Source organism: Stenella coeruleoalba, assembly GCF_951394435.1.
Source record: "Stenella coeruleoalba genome assembly, chromosome: 13".
Classification (NCBI taxonomy): Eukaryota; Metazoa; Chordata; class Mammalia; order Artiodactyla; family Delphinidae; genus Stenella; species Stenella coeruleoalba.
Genome location: NC_137159.1, coordinates 32,067,518 through 32,093,608, shown reverse-complemented (window position 1 = coordinate 32,093,608; position 26,091 = coordinate 32,067,518). Strand labels below are relative to the sequence as shown.

General features: G+C 41.3%; 1 protein-coding gene across 1 annotated transcript in view; it reads left to right on the top strand.

The window, feature by feature from the left end:
• The window catches only part of ANTXR1 (ANTXR cell adhesion molecule 1), a 246,169-nt gene that overhangs the window by 57,083 nt on the left and 162,995 nt on the right, over nt 1-26,091 (top strand). The window contains exons 4-9 of the mRNA XM_079940437.1: nt 1,363-1,444; nt 2,004-2,037; nt 3,294-3,373; nt 5,935-6,003; nt 7,421-7,501; nt 22,627-22,687. Of these exons, the coding sequence (XP_079796563.1) occupies nt 1,363-1,444; nt 2,004-2,037; nt 3,294-3,373; nt 5,935-6,003; nt 7,421-7,501; nt 22,627-22,687 (407 nt within the window). The remainder of the gene's footprint in view (nt 1-1,362; nt 1,445-2,003; nt 2,038-3,293; nt 3,374-5,934; nt 6,004-7,420; nt 7,502-22,626; nt 22,688-26,091) is intronic.

Sequence of the window (26,091 nt, the reverse complement as noted above, 5' to 3'; positions counted from 1 at the left end):
GAAAAGCACTGAGCTGATCTCCCTGTGCTATGCGGCTGCTTCCCACTAGCTAACTGTTTTACATTCGGTAGTGTATATATGTCGATGCTACTCTCACTTCGCCCCAGCTTCCCCCCCACCCCACCGCTGTGTCTGGTCTTTGTTGTGGCATGCAGGATCTTCACTGAGGCATGAGGAATTCTCTCTAGTTGTGGCGTACAGGTTTTCTCTCTCTAGTTGTGGCACGTGGGCTCTCTAGTTGAGGTGCATGAGCTCAGTAGTTGTGGCACGAGAGATTAGTTGCCTTGAGGCATGTGGGATCTTAGTTCCCTGACCAGGGATCGAACCTGCGTCCCCTGCATTGGAAGGCGGATTCTTTTACCACTGGACCACCAGGGAAGTCCCTAGGGTGTTGCACCTTTTATTGACTTTCTATTGCCATGCAATTTCACAACTCTGTAGGCCTAGAAGATAACATGTAGAAAATTGATAGTAGTCCCCACTTAATTTAAATTGTGCATCTCCACCCTCGGCCCCTAAAGAAACCCCAGAGTGAGGAGGGTAACTTCAAACGCTTTATGGGCTTATTCATGAATGAAGTTCATATTCTTTTTCAGAAACTACACTTTCTTGCCCTTTTCAGCACAGTATGAAGCTATTTAATTGACAGGAACATGAACGTGGACGTTTTACATCTCTGAGGGAATGGTCCACAAAGATTCTAATTGGTCCCCGAACCTTCACGTTTCCCACTGCTATCGGACCCTTTCCCAATACCATAACCCACTTCCTCTTCCTGCCCCACTACCACCTTGAGCAATCAAAGTAAGAAAACATGGGCACCAGCCCACAGAAAACACTCTTGGTCGTCCTAGAAAGCATAGATTGCCTGGGTCTTTATTTTCAAAGCTGACTACATGGTTTTCTCTGGCACAGCTCTTCTGATGGCAGCTTGCTCCAGATGCCTGCCCTTCCTGCCTGCGGTCCTTGTGGTGGCCTTGCCCTGGGTTCTTAGTACCCACCTTTTTCTGGCTCACATGAGCCCTTTGCATCTTGATATAAAGTTGCCTAAGAAGACAAGTCTTAAGACTCGTTTCCAACGTAGAATGAAAACTTTGTCCTGTTCAGGGAATGGAAATTTTTCACCTGCACCTGGAGATTCCTGAAGTGTCCTTTCCCTCAATCCTTGAAATCTCACTTATTCTACACTGTGGCCGCCCCTAAATGGATAATTTACTAGAAAGACTTTCCTGCTATAGGGTTTTGGGGGACTGTTTGGGCAATATAGACTATCCACAAAGATAAGAAGACTAAAGCATGTGACTGTCAACAGCAAAATAAAAAATGCTCTAATAAGACTAACAGGGTGTCTTTGGATTTCAGGGAACAGATCCGTCAAGGCCTAGAAGAACTCCAGAAGGTTCTGCCAGGAGGAGACACTTACATGCATGAAGGATTTGAAAGGGTAATTTTAAAAGAGTTTTAAACTCCAAAAGAAGATTGTGATGTGGAAACATCAACACAGGGATGGCTGATGAGATGAGACACACATATTAAAGGAACTGAATAACACCCAATGGCAAGAGTGAAAACAATTTTCCATAAGTGTGTACACGATAACTCCATCCAAAAGAGCCAAATAAATGAAATTTCTTCCTCCTTCCCTGACACTGATGAAGGGTCTCTTAGCTAATGCTTGGCCAGAACTCATGAATCATGCCACACACAAGTCCTCTCTATTCCCAAGGTAACCTTTTCTATATATTTCTTCAGAGGTTGAGACAGAATTGCAATGACTTCAGGCTTCAGCAAAACAAGTCCCAGTCTATGAGAGGAAAGATATTGATCCAGGGTAACTTCAGAGGACATCATCCGTTGATATTTGAGTGAAACCTGGGTGAATTACATAAAGAATCGAGACTGACCCAACACTGTGGATCCAACACCAGAGATCACTGCCCACTATGGCATTTGTAGTAGCAAACAGTGGCTATATGTCTAATGGCTCTTTCATTGTTTTTCAGGCCAGTGAGCAGATTTATTATGAAAACAGTCAAGGTAAGAGTATATTCCTAATTACCATTATGAATTTTTTAACTTTTCTGTGTTTCCTTCTGAAAAAGTGCCTCAGTAATTTCATGTTTGAAAAGACACAGGATATTGCCTCTAATCCTTAAACACAGACTTCATCACAGAGAAGGAATGTGTAGAAAGATGGCACGAATGAGGTCAAATTCTACTGTCCTGATGATTCCAAAAAAAAAAAAGTTATTTAAAAGTAATTAAGATCTCATTATGGGCTACAGTCTGTAATGCTCATGAACAGTTTTGCATGTTGAATTCATTAAGTTAATACGTACTTGGAGGGGTTAGTAAAGTCTTAGATTTTTATGTCAAATTTAATTTTCTTGTCCCTCTCTGAGCTCCAAGCGTCTTCATTGCTGTGATGATTTTAGATTAAGATACCAGTTTGGCTTAAACTTTCCTTCATTTAAGTGGAAAAAAAGGAATAAAATGTACTAATAGCATGCTTAGCACAGAGAAATAATATTTATTATTATTATAATTTTAGCTATTATTACTACCCTGTCTTTCATGGGTAGCATTTCTTTATCTGAAGCAAATCTCTTCAAAGACGTTCAGTATTAGAGTGGGGATTTTTCTCCCAGGCCTGTGGAGGTGTCCACATCCTCTTTCGCTCTAAACTGCAACAAATAGGTCAGACCCAATATCAACAGCAACGCTTGTTATTATAAAGACACCATCATCAATGTTACTGGAAGTTTCAAAATCACTGAAAGAATTCTAGTAGGTTTTGCCAACTGCAAAACTAATACTTCCAGTAATACTTCCAGTCAGCTTATAAATCATGATGACTGTTACTCTTTGCCAAACTCTTCAACAGATGTTGCATATGTGGTCAAGGACAGCATGTGAGAAGGACCCCTGAAAGGCTCAGGTGGTCGAGTTTGCCCTCGGGCCTTGGCGAGAGTCATGTGGACTGTTCCTAGGAAATAGTCATGTTTGATTCACTGTAGCTACTCCCAGCTATCAGTCCAGCAACCATTTCACCAGGTTTGACCTTTTTTTTAAGATAAGACTTGGAAACCCAGAAACAAAACATATTCCCCCTTAGAGTCTGTCCCACATTCTTCTTCATGCCAGAGCTACTGCGAGTCCCCAAAGAAAAGTTGCTGATTCTCACAGTACTGACCTTGGGTGGGGGAGCCGCGAAGAGACAGACTCCCAGGGCCGAGAGGCGGTTTCCCTTGGTGCAGCGGGATGAACTGAGTGGGTCTGTGTTGTTTGAGCAGGATACAGGACAGCCAGCGTCATCATCGCTCTGACTGATGGGGAACTGCATGAGGACCTCTTCTTCTATTCGGAGAGGGAGGTAAGTGACGGTCCGGGCCTATGTCTGACATGGAAACGGCACTTCTTCCTTCTGAAATGGGCTGCAGTCTTTCCACTCGGGCAAAATGTTAAGTGTTCTTTGCAAAGTCCCTGGATAAAATAGTGTCCCATATGTGAAAGATAATAACAGTAACTCATTTTTAAAGTGAATCTTCATGTCTCACACCTGGTAGGTATTTTTCCCTTTTCCACAGGTTTGCATATTACTTTGTGTTTTAAGGGACAAAATATATCTGCCATGCCTTTCTCGAAAGCAGTGTTGAAATACCATATATAACTTTTCAACAAATCCATTGGTACTATTTTTCCTTCATTTCTACTAAAACCAGGAGGGAAAAGAATTACTTGAAATATGCGAAAGCCAATTTTGTCAAAATGTATTAATCACTGAAATTCTTCCTCTAAGAACCAAAGCTGAATATTAATTGTAAATTAATGTAATTGTAAAAAAAGTAAATTGTAATCTCTCCTTCAATATTTCTTTTTTCCTTCTCTTTATGCCCTTACAAAGCACTCCTTAAAGCAAGTGAAGGAATCCTCTCTAAATGAAGCTTTCAGTTTATAAAGAGATTCAGAAAAAGAGGTTTATCTAAGAGTTGAAAAGTGATGTTTATATTTAGGAAATTCTTTTCTTTCAAATTTCACATTTGAGCTATATGTATATGTGGCCCCAGGAAACCAGTTCACCATAGGAATGTACTGAAGCCTCATTAGCGACAAAGGCTCATTCAGGCCAAGTTAGAAAGAAACACAATGAGGAAAAAGACAGGCAGTGACGGAGGGAGATGCCAGCCTCTGGAGGAGGAATCAGTCAGAGAATTACACTTATCTCAAGGTCTTGACTACTATTTCATTTAAGTTCAGCTTCCTCCACAAGCAAGAAATTGATATGCATTCATTCATTCATTCATTCGTTCAGTGCTAACTGAGAGCTTGGCCTGTACGGGCGCTTTGCTAGACACTAGAGACACACTGGTGAGCAAGACACAGTTGCTGCCTTTATGGGCTTTACTGTGTAATACTGTTCAGCTTTTTGAAGTCTCTGTTGGCAAAGGGCATGAGGAAATTAAGTGGATAAACGCATTACTGACCCCCTACCCTAACTTGTACAAAATTTACAAGGGGGAAACCCACAAGTAAATATGACAGAGGCTCCCTGAGCATCTAGGAAATAATATATTTCTATGCTCTACAGTTGAAACTGTAGGGAATGCAAAAAGGCTTATTTGGATGCTAAACAATCATCAACTAAAGTAAAAACCCTAATAAGGAAATAACTGAATATAAAATAAACGATAGGTGTCAGAGGTTTAAAGTAGAGGTTACTAGAAAAGAATTCTAGGTATAGCACACACAAACTTGGAAAAATATTTGCAGTGCCAATGCCAATAGGACGAAGGTGTCTGAAAATGAAAGATAAAGCTCAAGATATATAAAGAAAATGAGCCTTTCCATTTTTGATGATTCTGTATACAGCCCAACTAGAGGAGAAAAGCCATAGAAGTCGTTGCAGAGAAGGCTGGGGCTAGACTGTACCTAAAAGTTTATTTTATCCTGAAAGCAGCAAGAAATATTTCTAACATGAAGGAAAAACGATGTATGTTTCTGCCCCTTCTACAATTCAGTGTTAGTCATAAGTGGGTTTGAGTACTAAGAGAGGGGGAAATGGGGTGCGATTCAAATCAATATGCATATATTGAGCACCTACTGTATGTTTACTGTCAATGATTTATTAAGTTTCTACTGTATATACCAAGGATTTCCAATTTTTGTTTTCTCTTCTGAAACGAAGAACCTGGAAGAGCCTGTAATAAATCAGATATTAAAATCAAGCCAAAATCTGGATATTATTCATTAGGTTGCCCTCTCAATACTTACTTGTAGATAAAGTCGTGGGTTCACCCACTCACATATGGACCTTAAATCCCATGCCATTGACCCAGTGTCTTCTTTGGGAATAAAAAAGGCCATATTCATGAAGGTGCTGACATTGATGAGTATCTGCATTGTTCTACGCCTCATGTGAGGAGCTCTGCATTTATTTTCTCATTTAATGTCCAAAGTACTTTACAGAGAAAAGCCAAGTGTCAAACCCAGGTATGTTGGATTCCAAAGGTCACATCCTTTCCGATAGAGCACGCTGTCACTACAAAGGAAGAACGTATGTCAATAAAAATCCATCAGAGGAATAGAAAAGATAATCATTTCCCCAGAATATTTAATATGATGTATCTTAGCCTACAGTATCCTTTTCCTCCCCTCGTCATTCAAAGCTTCTCATCAAGACTCTACTTCTATGGATCTTCCTCAACACTTCCCATTAGACTAATCACTCCCCTCACATCCACCATATTGCATTAGAATGTGATGTTCACTGGAGAATTGGCTCTTTGGGGACAGGGATTGCCCTCTCCCTTGTGGTACCTGGCATATAGTAGGTGCTCAGTAAACACCTGATCACTGCAGTTAGGCTGGGTGATCCAAAAGGAGTACATTTGCCACTGCTTCTCTCTCTAAATGTCTTTTCTTTCATTGGCCCAGGCTAACAGATCCCGAGATCTTGGTGCGATCGTTTACTGTGTGGGTGTGAAGGATTTCAATGAAACACAGGTATGAGCATGGATTTCCTCAGGTATGGGAGCATACTCAGCTTGTGAGTGATAGAAAACATGCAGTCGGTGCAGAGGGTGCATCAGCAGCATAAATACCCATTAGATGGATGATTTTTCCAGAAATGCTAAGCAGGGAGGGAATTATTGGATGTGTGAGGGATGTGAACTTATTTGCTAATGTGCTTGAGGGTCTTCAATGCAGACCATCCAGGCAGCATCTTTTTTGGTTGACTTTCTTAGTACATGTTAAATTGCCAGGAGGTCAAAATAGATCGAAATTAACTTGGAAAACTTGTTGGTTTTTTTTTTTTAATTTAATTTGATAAATCTGATTTTCTTATTTAAATGGCAAACATCCCTTTTTTCTCATTAAAGGTTCAATGCATTTCAATATGCCCCAAAATGGAAATAATTGGCCAGTGGGCAAAAAAAGTCTGTCCAAGTGTTCACAATAAGCAAATTGTAAAAATGTGTTAGCAACCTAAATAGATGTACTTCCATGTACTTCATAGTTTCTTTTTGTTCTAATAACATTGACAAAGTTCAGGATATGTTGTTAAATGAATAAAATAGGGTTACAAAACAGTATGGGGATAGTATGAGTGTACTTTTTAAAATGAAATGTGTGTATTTGTATAGGAAAAGTCTGAAAAACCATATCAAATTAACAGTAATAGAAAGATGATGGATGGATGGATGGACAGATGAATTATTAATAACTTTTTTCTTTTTATTTGAACACTCCTGGTTTTTTGAAATTTCCCAATGATTGTGTATTACTTTTACAATCAGTAAAAATCCTGGCACTGACTGACTGTGGCAACCACAGCACTAGACAGAGTCTGGGAGTAGAAAATCTCTGCAGATCAGTTTCTCCTTTCTCCAGTCCTCGGCTCCACAAAGCAACCAAACCAATCGCAAGGGTCCTTTCCTCAATGAGAAGTTTCGGTGAAAGATAAGGGTCCCCATTCATTGGGCTTGCCCAACACCAAAGCTTGAATTTATTTTTAAAGTTGCTTTGAAAGGAAACTTGAGTCTGTTTGATTCGAATATAGTTGCCAACAGAAATGTGGTTGAATGGGAGAAAAAGAAGCCAATGGCCTGCCCCCAAATCCATAAATACATCAACCCAGGCCAAATGTTCATCTAGCTGGGCAATCTTACCGCTGGTCCCAAGGAGACAAGTATTAAAACAAATGTAAAAGCTGGAACCGACCCTCCGGACCCGCTCCAGAGTAAGTCCCCTGGAAATCTCATTATGACTGAGGGCTTCTCAGTGAGGTCCCTGAGCCCAGGCAAGCCCTCAAGTTCCTGTGGGTTTTAAAAGGAGATGGAGGCCCCTGGACCCAGTGGCTTTCCTCAGTTCTCCACGTGCAAGCCTGACACATCTCCTTGTGCGTTTGCTGTGTCCTCAGCTGGCCCGGATCGCAGACAGTAAGGACCACGTGTTTCCGGTAAATGATGGCTTCCAGGCCCTGCAAGGCATCATCCACTCAGTGAGTAGAGCACTTCCTCTGAGAATGGATACCCGGGCACTTTCTGCCCCCTGACCTGCTGTAGATACCCCAGTTCCATCTCACTAAGGCTGGTGTTCTTCTACATTTCTTTGTATATCTTTATATCTGTCGTGTTTCACGTCTCCATCCTGCCGTTCACACATGTTTCTTTTCTCATTCTCCTGTGCCAATTCTTTACCCTACAATGGAAAATTAAAAATGGAAAGGAAACTTGCTCTGGCAGCGAGCCAAACTTCAGGCAGTTCTCATACTGGAAGGACTGCAGCTGATGCCGTGCACTTGACCGACCTCAGCTTTCCCAACTGTGACTGAACGCAAGCTGCTTTCTGAACATTACAGGCTCAGCCTAGATCGCTTGGCCGTCAGAGGCACTTTCGACCAGTGGTTTTCTATCTTGGCTGCCCATTGATGATTATCTGAACAGGATTTTTAAGATCTTCCCAGGTGATTTTAATGGAACCACTGCATTAGATCTATAATCCCCAAATAGGAAGGTTTCTTTTTTTTTATATTAAACTTTTATTCATTTCATGAATGGAACTTACCTGGAGTCACAACATAGATTCTTTTTTTTTTCTTTTTCTTTTTTTTGTGGCCCTTTGGTTTTTTGGTGTTTTTTTTTTAATAGTTGATTTACAATGTTGTGTTAGTTTCAGGTGTACAGCAAAGTGATTCAGTTACACACATACATGCACACACACACACACACACATATATTCTTTTCCAGATTCTCAGATTCTTTTCCCTTGTAGGTTATTATAAGGTATTGAGTATAGTTCCCTGTGCTATACAGTAGGTCCTTGTTGGTTATCTATTTTATGTATAGTAGTGTGTATCTGCTAATCCCAAACTCCTAATTTATACCTTCCCCTGCTATCCCCTTTGGTAACCAGAAGTTTGTTTTCTATGTCTGTGGGTCTATTTCTGTTTTGTAAATAAGCTCATTTATATCATTGTTTTAGATTCCACATATAAGTGATATCATATGATATTTGTCTTTGTCTGGCTTACTTCGCTTAGTATGACCATCTCTAGGTCCATCCATGTTGCTGCAGATGGCATTCTTTCATTCTTTTTCATGGCTGAGCGATATTTCACCCTCATTGTAAAATATGAGGGTTTCAACGTTCCCCAGAGTTTGCACCGTCACCAGCCCTCTTTTTCATCCCATCCTGGTTTTTTATCATCCCTTTCCTATCAGTGAACAGGACCTGGCTTCCTGGGCCTCTCTTTTCTACCATCCATCCCCAGGCTAGGCCCTTGGTCCAGCTGGAATATTGGAGGATGCGAGTCTTTGAAGCCTCAACCAGAAGGCCTGTGTGTGTGCTCCTCCTATAATAAAGTCCAGGGTTGCTGAAGCCTCCATCTTTAGGTTTGGGGACCAGGCAGACAGACAGTGGTCTCTCCAGTTGGAGCTCACGAGGCTTCAGACTTGGGGTCCAGGATGCAGATTCAGTGCTCAGAGGATCACTGTCCGCTTAAGATGTCAGTGGGGTCTTAAGCCAGGTTTACCCATCAGGAGCTTGGGATCTGCCCAGCTCCCGCAGACTGACCTAGGAAACCTCCAACCTGGATGTGCCTCATGCTCCCTCCCCCTCCCTCCAAGGTTTGCTTAGAAGCCCAGCAGAGTGGAAAGCAGAGTAAGAAGTAGGAACTTTGGAGCTGGTCAGCCCAGAGTTGAAAGGCTGACCCAACAGCTTACCATTTATAGATCCTTAGATGAGGTATTTCGCTTAGTTCCATATTTGTATAAGGGATTAATGATGAGACACATGTCGTAGACTTGTCTGAGGATTACAAGAGATAACACTAGTGAAAATACCTAATATTTTTCCAGGCACATAATCAGTCCTCAAGACATATGAATTAATTCCTCTTCCATGACCCTTCACCATCATATGAGAAACCTTGGTGTCAGCTTCCCTCCTCACCCTCTAAATTTTCTTGCATATGCATAAAAATCACCTGGGGAATCTTGTTTGCAATACCCATTCCCAGGCCCTATCCCCAGGAGCTTCTATCTCACAGTCAGTATGTGATGGAGCCTATGAAACTGCATCTTTTAAATCTGCACGTTTTAATCAGTGCCCCAGGTGTTGTACTTTCACAATATTGATAGATGTGACCTTACGTTTTCAGAACTGTGAAAAATAATCCCACCCCAAGTTGAGAGATCCTATCCTAAATATGTCCACGTGACAGTCATCTTCTTTAAGATGTGTTTGCAAGGAACAGAAACACACTGAAACCGTCTTAACCAGAAAGTGCAAATTATTGAAAGGATAGAGAAGTTATCAGTGCCAATTATGGATCCTCAGGTGAGGGACCCCTACTGTAAATAAGTTCTGGGGTCAGTGTGGCGTACTTGACAGTATAAGCGACAAGAAATGTAATAACCAGGTGAAACAACACCCAAATAGTGATTTAGATAGACAGTTAACAGCAGGATTGGGGCCTGACCATGAATCCTGTGGCAGCTCAGAGGCGGACTGTTCTGGACCGGAGCCTTCATGAGAAACTGGGGTAGAGGATGGGTGATGGGTAGCACCAGAGAAGAGATGGCATGACCTCAGCCCAAAGACTGGAAAAGAGCAAGCATATTTTTAAGACAATAATAATACCTATCTGTCTAGTGGGAGAGTTTGGATAAAGGAGTCAGGAGTAATGGGAAATAAGCTGAGACATTGGGTTAGAAGCAGATTGATGGGAGCCTTGAAGGAACTTTGACTCCAAATTAGTGTAATCACTGAAACATTTTGAACGTCTAACAAGTAATATTTAAGAAGAGAATCTGATGGCAGTGTCCCTATATAGAGAAAGGAGACTGGGGAGGCCCAGAGGCAGGAACCCAGGCATGAGGCTACTGCAGAAGTCCTTTCTTCAGATGGCTGGGTTCCAACAGGGACAGCTCTTACCTGTTCAAAGGTTCTTATGAGCCATGTGCCACATTATTTAACAGTTGGTTCCTACCCAAATAATTTGAGTATTTTTTAATCTGCATAAATTGTTGTTGTCCTTGAATATTTCAACCTTAGCAACTCACCCAAGCTCAACACGAACCCAGATGTTTGTAAAACTCTCCCTACCCCCAATGGAAATCACCCCAAAGATGTTTAAGAAATTTTAGTGAAACAGTCTTCCAAAAGGGGGAAAAAATAATTTGAGACTCCAAATTTTTAGCCGAATGATAGCATTCTTGTGAGCTTTCATCTGGGATTTATGCTAGCGGTTTCCATCCTTCCAATACTCGAAACCCATGTTTATCGCAGTTGTTAATTCATTTGCCTGGACAGGAAAACAGGGACAAGCACAGCACAACTCGTCTTTCTCAACTCAGACAGAAATAATTATGGCCTGAAAGTTGGTTAACTAATTTTAAGAAGTAGGTTCATTTCTCCTTCTGGATACTGAAAAGAAAGCTCTTGTTTCCTCCCCCCTCCCCACCACCCCCGCCATCTAAAGCATCTCTCCAGCTTTCTCCCATGGACGTTGTTTTGTAGCTGGTTATTTTCTCATAATAAAGTAGGACTGGGCTTAATTATCCAAAATAGGAGTGCAGAGCAGCGTTCAAGAGCTCAAATAGTTCATGAAGTTTTAGACCCATGGTGACCTTCCTTTATTATTGAGGTGTAGTTGATCTGCAATAGAAGTTTCAGCTGTACAGCATAACGATTCAATATTTTTATAGATTATACTCCATTTAAGGTTATACATTATTTGCTATATTTCCTGTGCTGTACAATATATCCTTGTAGCTTATTTATTTTATACATGGTAGTCGTACCTCTTACTAGTGACCTTATTTTTAAATCCCCAATCAAGATGCAGGGACTAATATTTATTCATTCCTCTAATACTCATTGAAAACGTTTTATGGTAGACTCTGACCATTTGGTTATAAGTAAGCAGGTAGACACCCTATCCTGGTGGAGCTTATAGTCTGGTGGGAGGGACACATAAAAACAAGTCAATAAATAAATATGTATAATTATGTGACACATGGTATATAAGAAGTAACATATGACTGAGATTAAGAGTAAAGTTGGAAAAGACCTCAGGCCCCTGTGCAGAGATAAGCTGAAGGTGAAATAGAGTTGTTCATCGAAAGAGCATGGATACAACATTCTTATCAGACCAGAACCCTAAGATGGTGTATAACAGAATGAAAGAAGAGTAGGGCTTGGGTGGAAAATGACAGAAGATGAAGGAAGCAGCAAGCAACGGCTAAATCATGAGCAGCCTTGAAAACTCTGCTATTTTACTGTAAGGGCAGTGGGCAAACGTACCATATACAAAGCCTGACAATGGAACAATCATGCTTGCAGTCAAGACTCTCAGGGAATCTAGAGGTCATGGCGCTTTACCCAGCTCCCCTTTGGTTAATGAATAAATAAACACTCAGGACAAGTAGTCATGAGGCCTGTGAAGAAGAAGAAACATTACTATGATTTACTGAGCATCTTCTTTCTACCAGCTCCTCTGTTAAGCATTTCCACAACCACTCTCTGAAGAGGGCCTTAATATCCCCATTTTACAGGTGAGGAAACTGAGGTGCGGGCAGTTAGATAAACTGCCCCAAGTCTGCCCACTCATAATGGTGGAAGAGGGAAGTCTGGGTCCAGAGAGCCTGCTGTTTCCACAATACTGGGCTGTGAATGTCTGAGGAAGTGGAAAATCGCCATTGGATTATCAGAAGCTGATTATTCAAGGCATGGATACATCAAGTCCCCGGATTCTCTGCTTCCTCGATCTGATTCCTGTGTTTTGGTCTTTTTACTGTTCCTCAATCCTCTCTACTTTAAGGAGGAAGTACTTATGTTTCAGATTTGCATAACATGTTATTTTTCAAAGTGCCTTCACTTGTTTTCCATTTTAGTCTCCCATCAGTGGGACATAGGAAAAAGGCAGAAAGAAATCAATGCCTGTAGATAACTTATTTGGGGGCCAAACATTGTTCCTTTTTCCCATTTAATATTATCCTAGTTAAAAATCACAACAGCCCTAGGAGGGAAATATTCCCATTTTACAGATGAAGAAACTGAGGCTCAGATACCCTGCACAAGAGCACACAGCTCTAATGGCAAGATCAGGGTTGGAACCCAGTTCCATGACTCCAGAGCCCAGGCTTTCTCCCACCTCTATTTCCTTAGGAAGGTAAAAATAAGAAAAGTCATCATTTAGTGAATTCTTAGGCGCTAGACCCTGTGAAAATCACTTTACATAGTCATCTCATCAAATTCTCACCACCACCATTTAATGTAGATATTATTACTCCTTCTAGAGAAGCGCATACTCTAAGGACAGAGAGATTAGCTAACTTGTCCAAGACTACACAGCAGTGGGCGGTGATCCGGAATAGACTCAGCTCTGTCTCTAAGGTCCATGACAAGGTGACCATAGTGCTCTAGTGAACGATGTGGGTAGGCCAGGAAGCAGCTCCATTTCAGAGAAGGGGACCCTGAAGACCAAAAACGTGAAATGACTTGACACAGTTCACACAGTTATAGCAAAGGCAAGACCAGAACCCAGGTGGGTTCTCTGATCTGAGGGTACCACGGGTGGTGGGCAGGAGAGCTCTTTGCCGCTTACTATTAGGTGGAGAGTGCCTCGGAGAAATCTCAGTTTCTGCTCAATGGATGAAATTCCATCATCATGAGAAGCTGGCGACTTGACACAGGCTGAAAGGAACGTCTTCCCTTCCACACTCGCTCAGGACTCTACCTCGGAAGACAGAATTCCTTCTTGCTTTTGCAGAACTTGGTTGATAAAATAAGACAAAATTTGGATGGTTGGAAGATTGGAGCCCTTTAAGCCAGTAAAACTGTAAAGGAAGAAACTATGCTTTTGCCTTTCCTTATTGTGGCTTCCTCGGGGAATTTCCATCGACCACAACTGGTGAATGTAGCGCCAGCCCTCAAGTGAAAATATGAAGCAAAGGTCCAGCGAGGCTCCTGGGTCTTTGTTTGCCTTTTCAAAAGTGCTGCAGGCAGTGAAATGGGAACCTACATGAAAGCTGGGTTTGGATAACCCTGAAATGGGTCTGCAGCTTTGAATCCCAACACTTGGCCTGGTTACCGTGATGCCAACTCCTCCCAGCTGTCCCCACTTCTTGTGCAATGAAGGGCGGTACCTGGAACCAGGCACACTGTCTCTGAGAAGGAGAACCCAGTCACTGGCACCAAGCCATCTCCATCTAGGAGCATTTCCCTACAATAAATATTTAAGCCTGCGTAGGGCTTCCTATTAATGCGAGGGTGAGTCAGCGCCTAGAGCTTTCTACATGTCTGATCAACAATAAACAAGTATTGGGCAAACATGACCATATTTGCAAGGATTTCTTGCAAGTTTTGGCACAAACATCCTGTTATCAAGGAAGCTTTAAAATTACTGAAACTGAGGAATGAATCTATTCCATGGTGTATATATATTTATTTTATTTATGAAAACCATGTCCTGTGCTGATTTCTCCCTTCCACTCATGGGAAGGTGAATCATGGGAAGGTGAAAGAAATGGAGCCCCTGATCCAGCCCTGGTGAAGCTTTGACAAAGGCAAAGCCCATCTTCCTTGCTTCCCTCCCATCTACTCTTCCAAGACCCCACGAGGAGCTGCTAAGGGTTTTCCTCAAATCAAAGTCTGAATCACATTCCTATAGTCCTGGAAAGTACCTGACTTTACTGAACCAACTCTCTTTCCAGGGCTAGCAGAGGGGAAGGCCCGTTTCAGCAACAGCCCTTCTCTTAATCAGCCTTATTTGTGTTTGGAAGAAACCATCCTAATTTGTGATCGGAAGAAACCACTCTCTCCTCCTTTGCCCCATCTGAATGCCTTCTCGAGTTCTGTCTCAACTTCAAGGCTATGCTCCTGTCCTCTCTTCTCTGAGGAGCCTGCCCTGGTCTCTCCTACACCTTGAACTCTCCCTGCCTTGAACTCCAGTGGCACTAATTGTTGGCATCACTTGTTTGGCACGTGCCTTTCCCCCTGGTCAGATGCTGAATTGTGCAGTCACAGAGACCGCCCCCTTTGTCGTATTCCCCGTGGTGTCCAGTGCATTTATATGCCGGGCTGTGCATATGTGTTCATTGTAAAGCAGGGCAGAGGACTGCAGAGTGTTCGGACCTGCACTGCACCACAAGTGGGCAGTTCTGTGGCTCCGTTTCTTGTAAAAGCCCGTTAGTCCTTCCCCCACCCTCTTTTCCAGGACCATATCTATAAAAGATGGCATTTTGTGCCCCATTCACATTAGCAGGCCTGGAAACATAAATAGAATCAATTGTTGTTTCTGTAGTGGGCAGAAAATCTTTTTAAAAAATCATTTGCCTCAGCAGTCTTTAATTAGACTCAGACTTTGCAGGCATTCGGGCCAGGCATTTCAACTAAGCTATTTTTTCTATTTGGCTTATGAAATAGTCCAAATGTAATTTAAAAAGTCCCATTGCTTGAATAGGCTACAAAGATTGCAGAGGGGTATGTTCAGTTAATCCTCAGGTCACCCCACACCCCTCCAGCTCCTTCTCCTATATCTAGGAATCTGTTAAGACTCATTGTAAAAGCAAGAGCAGAATTTAGAACAAAACCCAGTGAAACGCTGCAGGGTTTAGCTCCCAAGGAGGGCCACTGACTTTGCCAGTATTCAGCAGATCAGCAAGCTTCTCTTACTAAATAAACCACGTCTCGGAATTCACAGTTATCTGAGCTTTCCTTCTGAAAACAGGAGAGGAAAGTGGTTTCACGGAATAAAAATGAATTTCCTCGGTTTCAGAACCTTGTTTGTCCTGTGCTTCTTCACACCAGACTCTCGTTGAGTGTGAAACTAACTGAGAGAAGAGTAGCATTTATTTAAGTGAGCTGGGTGCCCCCCTCCAGACAAAAATTCTTGTATGTTTTGAGGATGGGCTTTATTATCTAAAATTCAGTAACTTCTTAAGAATGTCTTTCTTGCATGTTGCAATATTTATTTGGTATAATGTATGACTGTAACATAAAATCATATATGAATCCCAGAAAGATGTGTGTGTGATAGTAAATTTTTATTTTAAATTCAGATTCTGTAGAACTGGATATGAATCTAGGATAATGTCCATAGTTAATAATAGATATGTCTATTGATTTTAAGTGCAGAGTGCATTTTACTTAGGAAAGGTGACTATCTTTTTTTTTTTTTCAAAATTTTATTAGAGACCAAATAGTTTCAAAATTCATGGGGGCAACATTGGCAGTCCTGAAGGCATGGGTGAGCCAGTTTTGGGTCCCGAGCTCCCTGGCCTTTTGTAAAAGCAATAGCCTGCAGGCTTACCCAATGTGTATTCTGCCATAAGCTATATTAGTGTACCTGGGACCCTGCGCCCCACCCCCCAAACATATACTTTTACATTTTTCCCAAATAAAGGGGTCAAGGCCTTTTACACAGCAGGCCCATCTAGACCTTAGACATGGGAACATGATACATCTACAACGTCATTGTTTAAAAAGATAAGCCATTTAAAAAGATGGAGGTGTTGAAGTAGGCCTCCTGGGAAGGCAGTCCCCAAAGACTTGATAAGAAGAGGGAGATGTTACAAGACGCTGAACATAGCCTTGTATTCAAAAGACTATAAAAGATTAATTTAAAAGATTTAAAATTTAATTTAATTTAAAAGACCAGAAAAGATTAATGTAATAAAAGATTATATTTACAGGGAAAAAGAAAGACTGATACATAATATACTAAAATGTCAGTTAATGAAGCCATGCAGAAAGTGTGCCATTTATTTATTCAATAAGTGTTTATTTAGTGCCTACTATGTGCTAGATTAGGCCTTGTGGGTACAGTGGTGGATAAAAACAAATCTCCTTGCCTTTATAGAGGTTATAGTCTGAGGAAGATAGACAATGACCAAACAATCAAAAAGATAAATATATAATTATAAACCACAGTGAGTCCTCTTAGCAATTTATACTAAAATGTGAATTAATACAGAAATATTTCATTGGTAGACTTAGGTCACAAAATCCATACTGGATTTGGAGGGTGACTGGGAGAGTGAGGTTAAGGAAAACTCCTAGGTTTTCGTCTTAGAGAACTAGAGAGATGTAATTGGGCAATAGATAGTTAACCACCCGTGGGCCAGCCTACTTCAAGCTCCAGACATCTTTGAAGCAGAATGTACCCTTCACAACAAGTAAGACACTAAGAAACATGCTGCCTAGATATGTGGAAGGAAAAGGACCCGATACTATGAATGGATAAAGGAAACTGGTCTTGTATTAACACAAAAAGTCTTCCAGCAGGAAGTGGCCAAGTAAATGAAGACCGATACTTTATTAGGGAAGGAGGCAGAGCAGTTAGGGGGGGAAATATTAGGTATGCTTATGGTAAGGGAGGGATTCTTAACAACTCTATGCAAATATTCACAATCTTTAAGTATTCTTGAGAAATCTCTGCGTAAACTCTGAACTTTATGAAAAAGGACTTTAGATTTTTAGAATATATATATATATATATATATATATATATATATATATATAAGTTTTATATACAACCTGGACTGGTTCACAATGGATTTCACTTTTTCTTTTTAATAAATTTATTTATTGATTTTTGGCTGTGTCGGGTCTTCGTTGCTGCGCGCAGGCTTTCTCTAGTTGCGGCGAGCTGGGGCTACTCGTCGTTGCTGTGCGCGGGCTTCTCATTGCGGTGGCTTCTCTTGTTGTGGAGCACGGGGTCTAGGTGCACTGGCTTCAGTAGTTGTGGCACGCGGGCTCAGTAGCTGTGGCGCACAGGCTCAGTAGTTGTGGCACACGGGCTTAGTTGCTCCGTGGCATGTGGGATCTTCCTGGACCAGGGCTTGAACCAGCGTCCCCTGCACTGGCAGGCGGATTCTTATCCACTGTGCCACCAGGGAAGTCCGATTTCAGTTTAAGTCTATTAAGCAGCCCTTATTACTTGGCAAAGTTCTTTTACACCTGCTGCCTCTTTTACTCCCCCAACACTCTCATGAGGTGTGCAGGAGTGTCACTACCAGTAACAACTCATGTACTTACAATAGAGTTCTTTGCAGATTTCAAACATGCTTACCCATATATCTTCTTTTTGAAATCTGCCCAAAAGGTAGCAGGAAAATATTATTAGCCATCTTTCAGGCATTTTCAGCAAATAGGACTTAGCAAAGGGCCAGTGGTGGGTGATAGGATAGAAGCAGATATGAGCTAACCATCTTTGCCCGAGAGTAATAGCAGTAGTAGCAATAATAACAGCGGTAACAGTCACAGCTACCATTGTTTGAGAACCGAATATGTGTCAGACATCCTACTAAGTGCTTTACTACTAAGGTTGTTCTGAGCACATTTCTTGGTTTCTTGTTTTCATGAAGGGCACTTTTGGCTGATGGCCCAAGGTTGTTAAATACTATTTGTTGACCAATCCCATCTGTCTAGTTCTGTCTATAAAACAAAAACCTTGTCAGTTTTCCTTAATCTCACTCTTTTCCTCACTCTCTAATCCAATATGAATTTTACCACCTAAGTTCTATTGATTTTACAAACTAAATATCTCTGCATTCATGTCTATTACTCATTTTACCACCAGACAGACCTTTGAGGTGTTTTTCTTGTTCTCATTTTACAGAAAAAGAAACTGAGATTCAGAAGTTTAATAACTTATCCAAATCCTCATGTCCAGTAAGTGATAGGGCTTGTATTTGGACATAAATCTATTTAAAGCCCAAATCTATTTTTTCTGTCTCCAGAGCCCAGGTTCTTAAGATTAAAACTACCATTATTTGAGGACTTCCAGGCCCTGTGCTATGGAGTCTGCCTATATTATCTCATTTAATCTTCCCAACTGAACAATCTCATGCAGTCGGCGCTGTTCTTATCCCACTATTACAGATGAGGAAACAGAGACTCAGAGAGGTTATGGAACTTGCCCAAGGTCACAGTGCTCATGAGTGAGTTGACTCAAGCAATTCGACTCCAATTTAGTTTAATACTAAACTATTAGTATGTTAAACTGTTTCCCAGAATTGGGGTTCAGACTAGTTAAAGGACTTGTCAAGGACCACAGGTCAGGTAAGTACAGGACCAGGGGCAAGACCAGGACCCAACTCCTCACATTGGATCATGCTTGAGGCATGTGGTAGTCTTAGCCAGTCTCCATCAGAGGTCAGTTAGACTATCACCTCTGACGTCGCCCCAACCCTGTGTGAATTCTTTCCACTCGGTCTAGTGATTTCCCTTCATCCATCTCCCAGTGCTGTGTCTCTACCTTCTCCATGGCTACCAGTGCCCAGGTCGGGGAGGGATCCTCTGCCTCCCCACCCCCATGCAGCCTCCAGTCCCTAGGCTGATCTGCTGTCTGCTGAAGTTCGGACAGACTGATTACTGTACAGTCTGGGCTGCTAATAACCAAAGGAACCCCCCAAATCCACCCCATGCCATTGTGACTTCCTACCTTTTGAAACCAGACATTTCTAACTCATAGAAGCTACAGTCCCAGACAAGTCCTGCCCATGCCCCTCACTGATAAATTTTACTCCATTGGCTGCAGTGCCTCCCTTCCAGATGTTTTAAGTTAAGATTGGGAAAGCTGTGTTTTTACTGGATTGAATCACAGCCCTTGGCTGAAATTTTTTGGCCCTTTATACACTCCTTAGATTTATCAGCTAATTGCAGACACTTTGAGAGAATAATACAGCATGTGTTTATTATGACAAAACCTGTAAGTGTGTCTTTGCGGTCAGAGATTCACGGGTGTTTCCTTTACTCACCCCTGGCTAAGTGTTAGGGTTGGTTCAAAAATGTTGCTTCACGGGCTTCCCTGGTGGCTCAGTGGTTAAGAATCCGCCTGCCAGTGCAGGTGACATGGGTTCAAGCCCTGGCCCGGGAGGACCCCACATGCCGCGGAGCAGCTGGACCCATGCGCCACAACTACTGAGCCTGTGCTCTGGAGCCCGTGCACCTAGAGCCCGTGCTCCGCAACAAGAGAAGCCACCGCAATGAGAAGCCCGTGCACCGCAACAAACAGTAGCCCCCGCTCGCAACAGCGAAGAGTAGCCCCTGCTCACCGCAACTAGAGAAAACCCGTTCGCAGCAACAAAGACCCAACACAGCCAAAAATAAATAAATCAATAAAATAAATTTAAAAAAAAGAGTGGTGACCTTCCCAAACAACAACACTACAAGGGCTGAGTCACTTTAAAAAAAAAAAATGTTGCTTCAAAGTCAGGAACTTAACATGGGTGAAGATTTCATTTATGTGTTTTGATGGAGTTTGGGGAATGGAGACAGGATAGATGGGATAGCCCAATTTTCATTCTTGGACTGTTGAAATCTTTAGTTGTAGATGATAAAGTGATTTATAAAAGGAGACAGAGGAATTTTATTTAAAACATAAACAAAGCTTTGTGTCGTTCTAATGTCACTGTTTAATAAAGTTCTCCATATGGGTTAATTCTGGATCTCCCAATGTGGCCTATTAAGAGATTTATGCCTGAAGACATGTTGAAGGGCGTGCCTGCCTCTCTGAGTTATGGCAACCAGTAGCTAAGGTGGCCCTTCAGCCAGGAGGAGCCCAATGGCAGCAAACTGGGGGGAGAGGGGAGTCGACTGTCATCACAGCTCAGATAGGGCACTGGGGTATGAGTCACTGGCAAGGATCTGGGTGAAGATTTTGGCAAGCCCCAGTCCTAGGATGCTGCTGCATCTGAAGGACCAATTGACCACTGGAAAGGCAGGATGGAAAAGCCAGAAGCAAAACATGGATGTCCAGGATACATCCTTGGGGTCCCTGATCCCCAGTCAGAATGTCAGTGAAGGGCTCAGAGGTGATGGCAGATCCTTGGGGACCAGGGAGAACTGAGGCTGCACCTATGTTCGAGATGGACGGTGACTGGGTAAGCCAGAGGGAGAAGAAATAAGGCAAACACTGACAAAAAGGAACAAACTGCTTTGACTGTGGAATGAGGTAGAAGCTGAAAACAGATAGAGGAATCAAAATACGAAAATGCCTTTACATTGTAAAAGAATCAGAAATAATGGCAGGAAAAAAATGTCAGCTGGAAATCTGGATTTTAGAATTGTCAAGAAAAAGAAATACAGGCTGCCCTCTGTATCCGTGGGTTCCACATCTGCAGATTCAGCCAACTGGGGATCAAAAATATTGGAGGAAAAAATCCAGAAAGTTCCAAAAAGCAGAACTTGAATTTGCTTCGTGCTGGTAAATATTTACATTAGCATTTCCATTGTATTATGTATTATAAGCAGTCCGGAGATCATTTAAAGTATATGGAAGAATGCGTGTAGGTTATATGCAAATACTCCGCCATTTTATATAAGGGACATGAGCATCCTCTGATTTTGCTGTCCGCGGGGGTCCTGGACCAATCCTCCTGAAGATAGGGAGGACTGTGCTGCTTCTTATTACTCTCAGGTATAGAGAATTACCTAAGACCCATGGTTGTGAGGGAGCCTGTTTCAATGACTGCATTTGAATGTTCTGTCATCTGTACATCAGAGAACAATTTTCTCAAGCATGTCGTTCACTTCCTTTCACAATGCTTCTCTATGAGGACGCCCAGATTTCTCTCTGGAATGGGTAAATATTATCTCTTCTGAGAAACTGGTTTGTTTTCATTCTTCAGATCGAGAATCTCATAAATATTGTCTGCCCTTCTCATTTGCTACTAGAAAGCTTAGAACTAAATTCATGAGCTGCTCCTAGCAAGGAAATAAGCTCTTAATAATACGTAATCAAAAAATGTATTTTTCTATGCTATTCTCACTCCTTACTTCATCTTCCCCTTATTTTCCCTTTAATCCATTTCCTCCCCTGTTGAATTTATTGTATTTTATTTGATTGTATCTTGTGGTGTGTGCGTCACTTAAGCTGGAACAAAGAAGCCTATATAAATGCATACATCCATACAAGTAAATGGGTGTTTCCCAATGCTAAAAGATGCTGTTTTCTTTTATGGACTTTACATTTTACTTCACTCTTAATTCCTTTAACAAATGCCCCTTTCATAAATAGAGAGAGAGTTTCCTTCAGGCCTCTGAACCATCTCAATTTCCAAATTAAGTAAAGCCCAAATAAAGATACTGCCTTTGCTTGGTAAATTAACTCAGTGTCCTATACTTGTTTAAAATGCTTGGTCGAAATTTTAGAATCATTGTGCAATAAGAGACGGCATTCATAAATGGTGGAGAAAAGCTTGAACCCTACCAGTCAGGTACCCTGCTTTTGCCAGAAGAAGCCTTCATTATTAATTCCCTATGCAGTCGTGGGGTCCTCCAGACTCTCCACTCAACCCTACAAGACTCACTTGGGCGGAAGACTACAGTTCCATGCAAGTAAGGTCCTCCTAAAGAGCGAGGCACAACAAGCTGCCTTCAAAGCCCTCCTTCTCCTGCAACATTTCCACTTCTCTAACTAGAAGGGAACTCTGAGTAATCTGAACATGTATCCCCTCTAGAGGGCTGGCCATCTCCATCCTGCTTCTCCAGCTTATCTATTATCACTCGTTTTTCTACTGTTCCAGCTCCTTTGTTCCAGCTAAAGAGGTCTATGTATTTCTAGTTTCTCATCTTTGCAAATGCCACTCCCTGCTTGGACCTTAACCTTCCCCTAACTTACTCCTCCCCACCTGACTGAGTCCTACCCTCAGTACCCACCTCTTCCAGGAAGCCCTTCCCCATGTAGCAGCCCTCAGTGATTTCCCCCATGAACTCTGTAGCTCCTACCGTCTGCCGCTTCACCCTGGCACCTACCACATAGGCTGGGCCATTGTTATTTTTCTTTTCAAGTGTAGGTCCCATTTCCTCAACTAGATGTTAAACCTCTCTATAACTAGGACTGGTGTATCATAGACTCAATAAATATCTGCCTAAAGATCAAATGAATGAATAATTCCTATGGATTTTGGGGATACCCGGAAGCATCTAGCACAGTGCTGGCTCACTAAATGCTTGATATTAATGATACTAGTGAAAATGTTATCCTCCACTTACCCACCCACTACAACATAATGTCCCTGAGCCTTCCTATCCTGGTAGCTAAAAGCAAACCCCACTTTCCTGTTTTAACAAAATAAGCTGTGCTTTGACTTTTTTGATTTCCTCTCCTCCTAGATTTTGAAGAAGTCCTGCATCGAAATTCTAGCAGCTGAACCATCCACCATATGTGCAGGAGGTAAATTGAAATTAAATGCTAATCGCTGTCACACAAATAATGAGATTTTGAATTCAAGTCACATGTTTACTTCATCAGTAGAGAAGAAGGGAGGTGGGGCAGGAAAGGGGAGGGGGAAAAAGAGGAGTAGAAACTGCTGAATAAATTTGCTTCTAGGGAAAAAAGGGAATAAGGAATCAACATGCCAGTTTTTTGAAAGTTTGGAAAAGCCTATCTAAATTCTCTCCTTTCATGGGAACTAATTTGGGAGTATCACAGAAATACTGGATTCCCACACATCACCATCAGTACCCCTCTCTGGATACAAGTGGAGTCTAACCCTACATCCTCATGGCGGCTATCACAGTGATCATAGGCCACCTCTGAAATGTTGGTATTTTTAATTATTTAATCAGTGCGGAACCTCTCTCCGTAATTAATATGTTGATCATAATTAATTGCTTAATCCACAATTCCTCACAAAATGTTGATATAGGCCACGCCAATTATCCCAGTAAAAGGCCATTATAATTTTATCATTAATACAGCAAGCCTCCACTTATACAAAGAGTCAGCCTTCTCTGAGTCACAGTATTTTCTCTAACTGATCAAAATCACGTTCTTACTGTTGTTTTGTATTATAATGGACTGCCTAAAATTTCAACCATTCTGGCTCTCTTTGTATAATTCCTGACAGGTTTCCCATCACTCTTATTTAAAAAGTACTGTTAGGCACCTACTGAATACCAGGCACTGTGGTAAGTGCTGGTGATACAAAAAGGATAAACTTTCTCTCCATGAGTTCCTGTGCTCCAGGACCTGTAGTATTTCACCGTTGAGAGTTCACTGTTAACATTGCCTTTCTAGTCTCCTAAAATACCAAGTGCCAATTATTATTATTATTTTTTTACCGTACGCGGGCCTCCCCCCGCCATGGCCTCTCCCGTCGCGGAGCACAGGCTCCGGACACGCAGGCTCAGCGGCCATGGCTCACGGGCCCAGCCGCTCCGCGGCATGTGGGATCCTCCCGGACCGGGGCACGAACCCGCGTCCCCTGCATCGGCAGGCAGACCCCCAACCACTGCGCCACCAGGGAAGCCCCCAAATGCCAATTATTAATTTGTCATAGAAAATATATCATGCAACCCCATAAGGAGTGAGGAAGGACTTTCAAGCTTTTTCAAACACTGTACAGTTTTATTCTTTATGGCATATTTTATTGGTATAAATGAGGTAATTCCTTGAGGATTCCATTCCAGTTTCTTGGCTCTATTTTAGAATAGTTGAAACACTTTTCAAGGAGTTAGATGTAGTGACTAGTATGTGCCAACAACAAAACACTAAGTATATATGTAAACGTTTAAAGTTGTTAGCAGTACTTGGAGACTGACTATTCAGAGACGTGTAAATTTCCTGAAGAAAAGCAATCAACAAAGATTATCTATTGACCTTTAAATACACTGCTACCTGGTAACACAGATGGCAGGAACAAATGTGGTTGCCGCAAAGACAGGTCCAGGAGAACATTCTTAAGAAAAGGAATTGAAAAATCTTACCTTTGCAAATTTACAAAAGCATATGACCACATGAGCCCAGTGCCAGGAGGCTTAACTAGGGTTCATTAGCTTCAAGGTAAATCTGTCTCCACAATTTTTATAACTCCTTTACTTTAAAGCAATTAGAAAACAGGGGAGTTCCTTAATTGTGCAGTTATCTCATTCATGAAGAAAAACCCCAGACTTGCAGTTTAGCAATCCTACTGGATGTTTTGCAACCTTGTACTGAATCAGAACATCTAAAGACAATGAATACAGCTTCTGTTAATTCACTAGCATAATCAGTTCCCCTCCTGTAGGGTTCTTGGGGACAGAGAAGGAATCTTATTTCTCTCCACTTCCCATTGCCTAACAGAGTCCATGGTACTTAATAGGTGGTCAATAAATGTTGACCAAATGTCTTGATTCATACAATGTACCGATTTTTGCTCATTCGACCCTTATTAACTAATTATAAGGGTTTCACCTAATCTTAATTATAAGATTTCACCTAATCTCAAGAAGTTATCAGAACTTTGAACTATTTTAAATGAAGCAGAATTAGAAATAGCCAAAGACAGAACAAGGCCCCCAAAGCCCACCAAATTTCAATCACTCGGATTGAGTATCTTCTTAAATAATTCTTGAATCAAAGATTAGTAAACCAAAATCTCCTTTACTTACCACTGAGGTGTTCAAGACAATAAAAAGACCACATATATAAACGTAATGAATACGGCACAGAAATACCAGGGTCCACAAGATCTGATCCTAGCAAATTCATAGTTTTCAGTATGTTTCTTATGTAATGGAAAAGAAAAATAAATAAATAAAAGATATTTTTAAAGCTAAGGAAAATATAAGAAAAAATATTTAAAAGCATTAATAAACTTAAACAAATTAAAACAATTCCACTGCTTAATTATCCCAGGAGCTGTTTCTTTGGTAGAACCAATAAAATAGACAAATCTCTGGTAAATCCAATCCAAAGAATCTTTCTTTAAATATTTTTAAAATCTCTGGCTTATGTGCAATATCCCATATTTTATGGACAAACAGTAGTTTCCTGTATCAGAGTAAACTATCCAATTCTATTTATTTTATTTCTTTTTTCTAATTGACATGTAGTTGATTTACAATGTTGTGTTAATTTCTGCTGTACAGAAAATTGATTCAGTTATAACTACATATATACATTCTTTTTTATATTCTTTTCCATTATGGTTTATCACACAATATTGAATATAGTTCCCTGTGCTATACAGTAGGACCTTGTTCTATATCCATTCTACATATACTAGTTTGCATCCGCTAACCCCAAACTCCCAATCCATCCCTTCCATTTCCTTTATTTCTTATAAAAAAATTAATACAAGACACAGTGATGGGACCTAGCCTAGGTTTTGAAAAAGCAAGCTCCCACCTCTCTTGAATTAGAATCATTAGGATTAAAACATGTAGATTAGAGAATAAGTTTACTAAGAAGAAAATAAAACTTTCACAAGATATCCTTACACCAAAAGTTCTTCCAAGGATGCCCTTAAAGGTCTGTCGCTGATCATTCCCTGGAGTAAGCATGGCTTTCATGAAGCATTGGAGGCCATTTCAGTGTCCAGGGCTGTGAACTCCTGTCAAGTAGACCTAAGCATACCCCCTGTGTGATTTTCATTAGGCCACTGCGAGGAGCCAGGGCCAGGGATTTATGTGAAAGTGCTTTAAAAAGCATAAACTGTTACAACAAAGCGAGGTGACATTATTATCATCAGTATCACTTTAATAAGGATTGAAGGTCAATATGAGAATCATGATGTTGATAATCTCACACCTAGATGAGAAAAACATGCCTGTATGTTTCTCTACTGAAAGAAAATTGGGGAAGCCTTGGTAGAG